The 12,331-nt window shown below is 39.7% G+C and overlaps 1 protein-coding gene across 6 annotated transcripts in view; it reads left to right on the top strand.

Moving 5' to 3' along the window:
• The window catches only part of LOC104375279 (integrator complex subunit 6-like), a 45,348-nt gene extending 33,896 nt beyond the window's left edge, over positions 1 to 11,452 (top strand). For 2 of the 6 annotated variants that reach the window (XM_086619943.1, XM_086619942.1), the window contains 9 exons: positions 311 to 405; positions 1,149 to 1,259; positions 2,957 to 3,172; positions 3,651 to 3,774; positions 4,346 to 4,488; positions 4,849 to 5,080; positions 5,803 to 6,195; positions 8,083 to 8,176; positions 8,608 to 9,391. In XM_086619943.1, the coding sequence (XP_086476069.1) occupies positions 311 to 405; positions 1,149 to 1,259; positions 2,957 to 3,172; positions 3,651 to 3,774; positions 4,346 to 4,488; positions 4,849 to 5,080; positions 5,803 to 6,195; positions 8,083 to 8,176; positions 8,608 to 8,707 (1,508 nt within the window). In that variant the 3' untranslated portion in view covers positions 8,708 to 9,391. Of the gene's footprint in view, positions 1 to 310; positions 406 to 1,148; positions 1,260 to 2,956; positions 3,173 to 3,650; positions 3,775 to 4,345; positions 4,489 to 4,848; positions 5,081 to 5,802; positions 6,196 to 8,082; positions 8,177 to 8,607; positions 9,392 to 11,426 lie in introns of those variants that run through there. The other 4 variants (XR_015222519.1, XR_015222517.1, XR_015222518.1 and 1 more) reach the window with 4 other exon arrangements.
• The last annotated feature ends 879 nt before the right edge of the window (positions 11,453 to 12,331 follow it).

Raw genomic sequence — 12,331 nt, 5'->3', positions numbered from 1 at the left:
AAACTCTTCTAACAGGTGGATTTGTTGCACCTCCCATGCTGCTGGTAGTTGTGTGCAGTATTTAAGTCTGGTGTACCTTGTAAGTTTGCTTATAATGAGGACTTGTTCTGGATTGTCTACTGCAGCTAGGACTTGGGGATTCACAATTCTTCAAACCTAAGGTTAAGAACAGTTTTTGGGGGGAAGCCCCACTGGGAGATGGGTGGAGGGAGAAGAAAAAGGGAGGAAACTTGGCACGTTGAATTTTGGATAATACTAATGGTTTGGGACTATATAAATGAAACCTTTTTTTGTTGTTTCCTTGTTGCAGATGACTTGTTTAAGGTTCACAAACTTAAGCCAAATCTGAAGTGGCGACAGGCTTTTGACAACTACTTAAAAACAATGCCTCCCTACTACTTACTGGTATGTTCCTTTTCTCATTTCATCCTCCTGGGTATAATGGCTGGTGTGACCAGAGTCCTGTGCATCATACCTCTTCCTAGTAAATTTTGTTTACGTAATTACTACGACATTTTAGGTAGTAAACATTTTGTTTTGCAGAGGTATGTAGATCAGATCAAGCATTTTTAATAAATGAATTTCTACTAATATCGAGTAATAGTAACTTTAAGATATTAAATGTGTTTTTTGTTCATTAAATGTTAAATGAGCTTCGATCTAAAGTACTTTAGATTGTTCAGAGAAACCAAATTTGGCATTATTTTTGTAACTTGATAAAGAAAATGCAGATTTATTTGTTTATTAATGTGGATGAAGTGCTAGAACTTGGGAAGCTGATAATAACAGAACTGGCTGGGCCAAATAAAGGGTGGGGGAGGCACCGTGTCACCTCTTACATGTAGCTTGGACAATGCACCTCAATATGGACTTGCATCATCCCGGCTATTCTGGTACTGAGCCTTTGAGTGGAAATTGCCAGTGGCACCACACCGCGTGGTGTCTTGGTAATGTGGCATAACGTCCGTTGTGAGCTAGTTAGACTACCAAACTCATGTCACATGTTATCTGAATAGGCTTGAATTTTAGTGGCCAAAAGTGGAAAAGCTAGAGCACTAATCCATGTGCCTTAGCTTCCTGTAATTGATCTTATAAATTTTTTTTAAAGACTTACTCTCTTACTATTGTGTATTTTGTTTTCCTTATAGCCATTAAAGAAAGCCCTAAGGATGATGGGAGCTCCAAATCTGATATCAGATAATTTAGATTGTGGACTTAGTTACAGTGTTATCTCTTACCTTAAAAAACTCAGCCAACAGGTAGTATTGATAAAACCTTTGCAATTAGAAGTGCGTTGATTATTTAGTTTGTGGTAATCTCATTACAAAGCAGTTAATCCCTGTGGGAGTTCATATGGGCGTACAGCATATATTATAATTGAAGATGGGTGAGCATTCCTACCGCAAACACGGATGAATCCAGAGTGGTTCTGTAGCCCGTGATTGTGCCTTCTGTAAGTGGTGGAGGGGAGTGCGAAGGAGACCTCTCAGCTATATTTCAAGTACCTACTAGACCTTTAAACTCCAACGATTATCACTAATTGGATTTATGACTGCTCTTGCCGTTGTTCTTCACAGCTGAAGTCAGAGGCTTGCTCTCAGTCTCATGTTTGTTTCCCTGTGTGCCTCAACAATGTGTATGTTCCAAAAAAAAGTGTACATTCTTGTCTACAGGGCATAAAATGGTAGTTCAAGCTTTGTAGCTGAGCTTCCTGTTTCCTTCAGGTCAAACTCATTCGACGTGTTAAGTGTGACCTGGTGGGAAATAGTCTTGCGTATCTTTTTTCTCTGTGTCAAGAACGCCGTTTCAGGTGTGACTGTCTGAAAGCCATGCCTCCTGAGCACGAATGGTTCTTGCTGCGGTAGTTTAACATCTAGAAGTCAGCGGGGAAGCAGTGCAGCCTTTAAAATTACAAAGAAAAAATCCTCCGCCTTAAAGAATGCACAAAATACATTTCAAAAGCCTCTGAATGACTGAGCATCCATCTATTAGACATAAAACTTGCTGTGGTATTTTGATAACTTAATGATATGCAAATTGATATTATTTGTCAGCAATATGGAGTTTGGATGGCTTGAGATGGCTGCTGTGGTTTTCACAGACATTCTCAGCACATGAAACAGTTTAAATGTGTTGGATGCGTTATAAGCTCCTGTATAGGGACAAGAAATTCCAGAATTCTGCTGTGCTTCTGCTGTCCTTAAACTTAGAGTTTCCCACAGACAACAAAGCAAACTGCAGAGGAGGAGATCTGGGGGAAGTGGGTTGCGATCACCTTGGGCTTTGGGGTTTTGGTTGGTTGGGGTTTTTTGGAGGTATTGCAAGTGGGTAAAAATCTTAATTTGAATACACTTAAAGCTTAATACAGCAGAATTATGTGTAGGTATAAGAAGAAATCTGTGCTAATTGGAGAAGTAATATGTTTTTAGAAACGTATGTTTTTAGAAACTGGTGAAACAAATTTCTTTTACGACTTTTCTCCCTTGTTGCAAACATAACAGTGCAAACCTTAGATTGTAGGTTGTTTCAAAAACAATATCTGAAATTATGTTACTGAATCCAAATAATACTGTTGTTTTAGATGCAAGCTTACAGTAACCTAAGGCATCCCACCTTCCATTGTTAGTTTTTTTCTTTCCTTTTAAAGATGATTCTTCAGGGACACAAAAGAGTCAGAGACTTGCAGCAAAATCAGGAATATTCACAGACTTTGTACTGGCATATAAATTTTGATACACTGGCTAAATATTTTTTCCATATGCTAGCACATTAGGATTTCTTTCTACTTGAGATATAATCTAAGTAATCCAGTATATCCCTGGGTAGGTAGTTCTCTCATTTGTTGATTAGTTGGGAACTAAATTTATAGTTTTATTCTATTAATGTACTATGTGTTTTATGCTGGAAATCTGCTATGCCTGCTGATTCTTTAACTCATGGTGTGATTCCATTTTAGACAAAAATAGAGTCGGAACGGATAATAGGTTCAGTGGGTAAGAAAGTTCCACAAGAAATTGGAATAAAAGTGAAAAATCACTCCAGTGGCCTCTCCTTGGTACACAGTAGGGATTTTAAGCAGCTGCTGCAAGGGATCACTGGGGAATCTCCACTGAGACTGGCGGATATGAATGTTAAAGAATTTGCTGGCTTCCACATAGGACTTTTAAACAAGGTAAACAGTGTAGTGGTCTTGCATGATTAAGCAGTTGATCTCATCTCTTTTAAATGGGTAGCTTTTATGGACTTAGTGTAGAAGGCAGTGAGTACTTTCACTGAATCGTGAAGAGTGCAGCATAGCCAAAAATAGTGAGAAGAGTAAATTTCCCAAACTTGATTTTGGGACGCCGTTTGAAAATCCCATGGTAGTAAACAAAGATTACTGTATTTTAAGTCACAATTTCTGTAAATGACAGTTAGTATTGTTCATCCAGGAGTTAACATGCTTAGTCTTAATGGGGCTGAAAGCGCTAATGCTGAATAAGATCTTGTTGAAAAGACAGTTGTTGAGTCTGCTATGTCCGGTTATGAAGCTCTGAAGTTACTTCAGAATAATTTTTTTAATAGATAACATTATTACTGTTCGTAGAGGATTCTCTGTGCATGAGAACTGATGGGTTAACTGAAAGTTACTTGTTTTGTTACAAAACTAGGATTTGAAGCCACAGGCATTCAGAAATGCATATGATATTCCTCGTCGCAGTCTTCTAGACCAGCTAAGTAGAATGAGAGCCAATCTTCTGAAAACACATAGGCTTATTTTGGGGCAGGATGAAGGTAAGTAGCCACTATTCTTCAATTAACAGTTTGGAGAGAGTACAGCTGTCTCTTTTTTTATTCCCTGGAGTAGCGTTTTCTGTCCTGGGTGTGGGAGCAGAAGTGGACATTGCATCATTTATTGAGTCAGTCAATGTCCTCTTGACTCTGAAGGGGAAAGAAGGAAATTCTCTCCTCCTGTCATGCAAGATGTTAATGCTTGCTTTGGATTTTAAAAATAAAAAATTTCATGGGAGAGCTTTCCCGTACACTAAGTTTCAGTAGACATGTTTTTTGTAGTGATGGTGGCTTAAAGCAGGGAGGGGCTTACTTCATTTTACTCCTGTTAGGTGCTTGTGGTCTAAAGATGCAGTTGTTAGCATAGAGGTTAAACTTGCTTATTTTTCATTCCTCTGCCAGTTGAGCTCAGCTCTTGCCAGCCTTATTTCCAAAGTTGTCAGCTCTTCCTCCGTAGTGGAAGGAAATAGTAATTTCTAGTTCGTAAATGCTGACACTTGCAATTGAAGTGTCTGAAGTTTGTATTGCCTTAGTTTTAAGGTAGACTAAGTTAAGATCTCTTGTCCTGTTGCAGACTGCCTTCATAGTGTTCCTGTTGCTCAAATGGGAAATTACCAGGAATACCTGAAAATGATGCCTTCACCCCTTCGGGAGATTGACCCAGATCAACCAAAAAGACTTCACACATTTGGCAATCCATTTAAACAGGATAAGAAGGTAGGAGGAGCCATGCTGTTTGCTGTGCCCTTATATTTAACATGGCTTCACATAATTTGTGAGTAGAATTTCTCCCCTGCAACTGAAGTATGTTGTTAACCTGTGTAGCTCTTCTGTCATGTGCAGAAGGAGTGCTGTCTTTCACGTGGTGCAAGAGAAACGTGTAAAGCATCATGCTGATTCACAGAGTGGCACTGGTCTCTCTCTGATTGTAGTGTACGTTACAGCTCTCAGAATAGAGATACCTAAAGTGTTTTGAAAGCCACCTGAATTTTAACGCTGAGGGACTTACTCCATCAATGAATTGATGAAACAAATTCTATTTTGTACTGGTTTAAAAAAATTTTTTTTTCTTCGCAGGGTATGATGATAGATGAGGCAGATGAATTTGTTGCTGGGCCTCAGAATAAGGTTAAGCGTCCTGGAGAGCCCAATACTCCAGCGTCACTAAAGAGAAGGCGTAGCATGTCACCACTGTTGAGACGGCCACAGTCACCACCTGTCGTAACGAACCATGTTGGTGGGAAAGGGCCACCCTGTGCTTCTGGATCCCCATCATATCTGAACCTCAAGGGTGTCCCAGCAAATAAAGGTATATTGAGTTGTAGTACAGCAGCCTGTGTGATCACAAGTGGGAATATCTGTGCTAAAAAAAAGAAAAAAGCTCTGTGTGCTTTCTGAGTTGATTCAGAAGGGTATATCGGCATGTATGTTGTGTGCCTTAGTGTCAGGTAGGACTGGGTTTCGTTTGCTGGCCTAGATAAGCAAGCTGCTGCTATAGCTAATGAAGTCTGGAATAGAAAAATAATTTTGATGAACAGTTCTTTTTTTTAAAAAAAAAAAATACTGAAACCTCTTGCCAAGATGATTTGGAGGTAGCAAGGATTTCAGATCAGGTTTTAGTTCTCATTTGTGTATTCTGTGGTGGGGAAGGAAAGTTAAAATATGGTTACGTTTTCATTTCCTACAAATACTAGCTTTCTTACCCAGCTGTTGCAGCAAATGGAGTCAGAAGAAAACTCTGTTAGCTGGAATCGGGGGAAGGAGCGAAAACATTAGTTTACTTAGAAGTCATAACACTGCAGTAGGAATACAGAAAATGGTGACTTTGTGATAGTGATACAAGGGGGTAACAGTGCAAAGGGAAGCATTCCTGTGGTCACATCAAAGGCTGAATAAAATTACTCGAGAGTTGTTCAGCACTGTCAGATCACTACACAGTGTTTCAAACACAAAAGGATACAGAATTATTTCCTTCTGTTTTTTTGATACTGCAATTATGCACTAATAAGATAACGTATTTTCAATTTGTAGATACCAATAACAGTATTGTCCAAGATGGCAATGGAGAGAAGAAAGCAGAAAATTGTCAGTCACTGGAAAAGCAAATTGATGGCTTACCTGTGCAAATGGCTCCATTGGTTCCAGCTGCCATGGGAGAGGATGAAATGTTACCCAATGACTTAGACTCTCTACCCATTGAATTCAATTGTTTAAGTGAAGATGGGGTGGATCATAAACCTGGTACCAACGTGCTTGTTCGAGGGCCTCTAAACTACAGCGTGGCTGGAGACGACCAAAAACGGGTGATGGAATCTACTTCTGAATCTGTGCCAAATTCGTTTAAAATAACACCTATGATGTTGGAGGGAAACAATGCTGATGTCAAAATTAAAGTGATGAAAGAGGTTCGCAAACCTGGAAGAAGTAAGTTTGGGGCGGGGGGGGGGGTGGTTATTAGTATATTATACATTGTACCAGAGAGAAGACTTTTTTCTTGAAATAAGGAGCTGTTTCCAGTATATTTACAACTTTAGTTTTTGAGTATTTTCTGATCGCTTGCATACAAGCAATGGAGGGACAAAAAAAGGAAGAAAGTTGTTACGTGCTGGGCAGGTGAGTTGAAGTTCAGAAAGCAGTGCTTGGGAAGCTGAGTGCCAGTGACCTTGTTTCTGTTGAAGACAGGTTAACTGCTGAAAGTGGTACTCTGTGAAAGCACCTTTCAGAAGTGTTGTTTTTGTAGCTCTGCGAAGGTGTTACCCATGATTTAGTGAGCTAGATAGCCTTTGCCTTGTTCTGCACTTCTTGCATATGCATAGTGTGCTTTATTGCCTTGTGTCCGTCGGAACTTCCTTGGGAGGGCAAAGGCGTACGTAGCTACAAGGGTGCATTTTGCAGTATGTTTAAAAGGGAATCTTAACAGTTAACAGCTAAGTAATGGGTTTTTATTTTGTGAGATAGTGTAATTAGTGATGGAACACTGTTTTAAATAAACTCTTTTAGAACTGAAGACTAAACATTATTTTCTTTTTTTTGGTAAGGTTTGAGAACCTCCCAAAATCTAAAATATTATGAGGGATAGTAATTTGCCTCAGCTTTTGTTACGTGTTTTGCCTGCACTTGTGTATAGGATCAAAACCAAAACACTAACCTGAAGCTCTAACTAATGTATATGCTGTGGGATTTGCCAAAGGCACAATCTTTTTGGTTTTTCTTAAACAGCAGATGTCCCTAATGTGATCTGTGTCTGAGAGAATTATTTCTACAAATTAAACTAATGAATACTTTTTGAGTGCATTGTCAAGTGCCAATAATTAGTATAATGGAGTATTCTTAACTCTTCTGTTTTTCTGATCTTGCATTGCTTTCCCAAAACTTAGGATTTTATTGAGGCATATAATTATTGCAGCAGACTGAGGCTGTTAAGATGAAGTCTTTTTTTAATGCAGCATCTGTATTTTATTTTTAATATGTTCTAAAACTTCCTGCTCTGGATATGTCTTTGCTTCCTGTTTTGCAGAGTAGGCTTATCTAATCTTACACTGAATTCATGAGTAGTAAATGGTGATGTAGAGTACAGTAGTTCAGTATGAGTCACCTGTCTTGCTGCAGAGTTCAGGGAGTCATCAGAGAAGGAAGCTAAGTAGTAGTGGGTTAAATATGTGCACACATTCACGGTTCTGACCACTGTGGATTCTCTCTGTGCCTACTGCATCCCTCTGAGCAGGCTCTTAGTCACAGCACCATAAATATCTTCATACTGGCTTCAACTATGGAAAATATTGAAACAATGCTATTTTTTAATTTGTTTCTAATTTAATGCGTCCAGTTCGGTCTTTTGCAGTGGATATATTTACTTTGTACCACTAAGAGAGTCATACTAATTGTGCTCACGCTAAGCATAGATAATTTGTCCTTCTAAGAGAACTAATCCTAACCTCTGCTTTCAGAACTGACAGCTCTAGGTTAAAGCAAGGCTTGGTGGCCCTATGTGCATATTAACTGCTCATGGTGGCATTGTGTTCATGGAGATACGAGCCTTCTCTGCCTAGCCTGCATTTTCTGCATTTCTCTTAGAGAACCTAATTCTTTGCCACATTTGAATACCAGATCATCAGTATCACTTCAAATTACTGGTGTCACCTGCTTTCTGTGCACAAAGTTAACACGGGCTTTTTTCTTGCGTTACATGTATTACCATACACAGAAGTGTGAAACTCTGGGCTTTGTGCTTTCTTTTGGCTGTTAAGCTTTATTGAAAATGCATTTTCAAGATTTATTTTTAATGTATGGTTGGATTTTTATCTTTTTTAGATTATGAAAAAATTTTCTCTCTTCTTGAGGAGGTGCAAGGACCTATGGAAATTCAGAAATACTTCATTGAATTTGCTATCAAGGAAGCAGCAAGGTTAGTGTAGATATAAATGACTACAAGTGATAAATTAACATTTAATTTAGAATTGTGATAGTAGATTATACACTTTCCCAGTACTAGTGTTTTCTGTTTTCCTTTTTGACACATTTCATTTAGTATAGTTGGTTTAGTGGTGAAACTACTATTCATTACGTTTTTATGGAGTAAATGGCCTTTACTTAAAGCTTAAATGTGAAAGAGAGATGGGTTGTTATTGAACATGGACCCAAAACGTGGGTGGGTTGAGGAAGGGCGGGTGTATTAAACTAAATTTTCTGGTCATTCTAGTGCCAGAAATAGTGGGCTCTTCCATACTGGAAATAGAGAGCCTCTGGTAATAGGATTTATTATGACTAAATAGTCTTGAGTTGTTCTACTGTATTTTTAGAAGAAAAAAATTGAAGTGCTATTTTTCTCTTCCTTAGGTTTAAAAAACGAGTCTTAATACAACACTTAGAGAGAATACTAGAGGAACTAGAGTTCAACAGCCTACCCAACAGAGTTAATCATGTCAACAGTAGATAACAACGTACCAGCCAGACGAATATGGACCAGGCATGAGTTTGCTGTGCCGCAGAAGAGTGGAAGAGGATGTAGCTGCTGCCCTCACCATCTTGGCAGTCAAGTGATTTTACTGTCACAGTCTGAGAAGAAGCAGTGGAGCTTTAACTTTAAGAACCTCTATCGGCAGGAGCTGGGCTATAACCTTAAGGATTTGCTATGAAAGGTGTGGCTTTTTTCCTGTGGAGGGTGCTATTTGCTCAACAGGCTGAAGAAAATAACCATTGCTGCCCCTCCTGCAGGTGATGAGAATTTACTCATTTGAACGCTGTCATTAGACATTTACGTGCTATAGGCAGCAGGTTGCACTAAAATGGGGCACTGTCAAATGCACACACTGTCTGCATCGTGGAGAGAGCCCGTGTGTTCCCAAAAAAAACCCTCCCAGAAACACCTGCAGTGGTAAAATTGCATGTTGCCACCACAGAGACAAGGGTCTTGTTCCCAAGAACTGCTAGCCATGCCTTTTAAACTTGAGATTCAGTGTAGATTGAGAGTAAAGAAACTGCTATTGTGTTAATGAAAGCTAAAGACAGCCCTGTGACTGTTACCACCCGATGGTCACTAAACAATCTACCTCAGACTCTCTTCTGTTTTGTCTGCAGACATTATGAAAGTGCACCTGAGGCTTCCCAGGTCCCCGACTTCAGTTCTCTTTCATCCTGTGAGGAGGACGGAGATTCTTCAGGTGGCCTTGGCACACGCTGTGCTTTGGAAGCACTAAAAGGAAACGCTTTTAAAAACGTGTATTTTAATGTTCATACAAAAGAGATTATTTTGAACAGTATTGTTACCAGATCACTAATTTGATATTTTAACTGTATAAATTTTTTGGAACATATGTATATATAAAATAAACCATTTTATTAATTTTTAATAAGTGCTAATCTGAGGAGTCTGTAGCGGGCAGCACTGAGTTCCTCCAATTGTCTGTTACCAGCAGACTGCTTGTATTTTTTGTAAAACCAGTGAGGAGTGTAGCTAAACTGCAGCTGAGCCTGATCTGCACACCCTCAAACACAGCTTGTGGTGATAGTTGCAGAATGTGTTTGTACCCTGGAGCACCTGCCCCATCACTCAGCTCAGCCTGCGCAGGGTGCACGTTTTTACTTGATATTAAAGGCACTAAGTTCCGATTTACCAAACCTCTGTTTACCTGAGCTGGTATCCTGTCCTCCATTCCTCATACTCTTTTGTCCAAAGGTAATTTTATATCACAAAACATACAAAGAAGACTGAAGCACCTGCATGTAATTATTTTTTTCCTTTAAAGCCATACCAATAATGCGCCAGTAGGAAGCGGCTCTTCTGATAATCGTGTATTTCCAGTTGTTCACACATAGCATCCTCTGATCCTCTAACAGCTTTCTTTTAAAGACGGGTTGAAATCGTGCTCGCGTTAACTAGCTCTTTACCTCGGACTGCAAATGTCCTAGGGATTCCGGTTGACTAGCCAGTGCGTGAGAGGCAGGGAAACGGACTTCAGCTGGTGAGCCTGTACTTCTCTGTTCCTGCTGGTATTTTTAGTTCTAGCCAGCCTGTGAGATATCTTTTCCATCTGCTTTGAAGCAGTGGCCTTGTCCCTCTGGAAGATGCAGTTTTACCATTGGAATTGCACCAGTGAAATTCAAGAAGGAAATAAAATCCAGCAACAGCAAATCTCTGTCACAGTGTTATATGAATGAAGTGACATGAAGAAAGGAGTTACTATAAATGTGTCTTAATTCTTCTCTTAGAAGTAACTTTTATTTGACTGTACAGTTGAACATTTCTTTAAAAACACAGAAATACCTTGGAATGTTACAAAGGAGAGATTCTGTCCTTCAGAATCATTATGTGGCAGCTGTATGTCATCATGATAGATCTCCAGTGCCTAATGTTGGACTCTTGAAAGGGAATTTATTCACAGATCGGATATACTGTGCATACCTTGTTTTAAAATGGCCTGGTTGCATGCATCAAGTTGCATGTAATATACTATTTGTGAAGTAGTAAGTGGTAAGAGGAGACAGCTCTCTTCTGTCTAGTTAATGGTTATTTAATTTTCTTTCCTGGTTCTAGAGACAATTGATCATACTGTGTCTGAGCAATGGCCGAGTTTTTAACTAGTGACCATGTTAGTATGTAAACCTGCTCTTTTGATGTGATGCAGTTGGCCACCGAATTAGCTACAGGAAACTGGTGACTTTCATTCACTTCTTTGAAATCTTACACCTTAGAAAACGCACAGAAATGACAAAATAGTCCATTCAAATTCAAGCAGTGCGAATTTTCCCTTACCTCACCATTATTTAATCTGAATAAATTGAACTTGGATCAGAATAGTGGAGAGGAAATCTTACAGTGAACTGGATGTGAGTCTTCATAAGAGGGAAGGAAGATATACTGTCCTCACAGATTGTGTCTGTGAAGAGATGAAGAAAAAGGAGCGACAGTAATCGGAGCGCACACAGCCCTGCATCCTGAATGGATCACAAAATGAACATTTCTCGCTTATGAAACAGTAAATGCTCCACAACTATGTTAAGGAGAACCTTAATGGAGATAACTCATCGTAAGACAACAGACTTGGTGGATGTGGGTGGATCCTGCGTTGAACAAATAGAGCCACTGGCTTTGAATTGCACGCTTCACTTGAGAGTGCAGGAGAGGTTACGCTGGTGTCATGTCTTGCCTCTTCTAGGTAGAGACCATGACCCCAGAGCAACAGCTGCATTGCTGAGAGCACATCTAGTGTGTGCAACAAATGAGCCACTGCACAGCAGGAGTGTTCCTCCAACAAGGACTCGGGAGATGGCACAGGTCTGCAAATACATGCGTGGATGGAATCTGGAAAGCTGTATGTGCGTTGCTCAAACTTACATTTTTGAGCCCTTACCTGAGGTTGAAATAATGGTGCACAGTTAAACCCGAATGTTAGAAAGTGGGGAAAAATTACAGCTTTCTGCGTTTCCTGTAAGGAGCATTGTTTGACAGTCTGAATTAAATTAAGTGCTTATCTTTTCTGCCATGGGTAGAAGAGCTGTGTGGTGCTTTGGACTCCGGATACTTATATGTATTCTGCTTCTTCCATTTCCTGACCCTCTCTTAACTAGACATCCTATTGCTCTTAGTTTTTTTCTCTTGTAAACACCAAGGAATCTTCCTCTATCCTAGAATGAGCCCATAGCCCTTCAGCTCCCAGACCAGTTGCTGATGGCAGATGTCTGTTAGGTGCTGCTGTTCCCAATTTGTGTGCACAGTGCAGTTAACGATGGGCAAGTGTATTCTTGCCCAGGTGTAACATCGCCAGAAAGCGACTGTCATCTTCCAAAATAAAAGCCACAGAGGCGGCTTCTGTGCTGTGCTTGACTTTGCAGTGATCAAACCATCGTGTATCTCCCTTTACAGGAAACCGTAAAAAAAAAAAAAAACAAACCCTGACCCAAACCCTATTTTTTTTTTTTTCTCCTCCTGGTAATTTTCTCCAGGTTCTGCCTCTGAACTGGCTGGCTGAAATGGCAGCAATGTAGGATATTGAGTTCGTTTCTTTTTGTTCTATTCTTTACTAAGAAACTTCTGATGGAAAAATACAAGTGGAAATTCATT

The sequence above is a fragment of the Tauraco erythrolophus genome, chromosome 13, assembly GCF_009769465.1.
Source record: "Tauraco erythrolophus isolate bTauEry1 chromosome 13, bTauEry1.pri, whole genome shotgun sequence".
NCBI lineage: Eukaryota > Metazoa > Chordata > Aves > Musophagiformes > Musophagidae > Tauraco > Tauraco erythrolophus.
The sequence above is the reverse complement of the archived record's forward strand: the minus strand, read 5'-3'. Positions and strand labels throughout refer to the sequence as shown.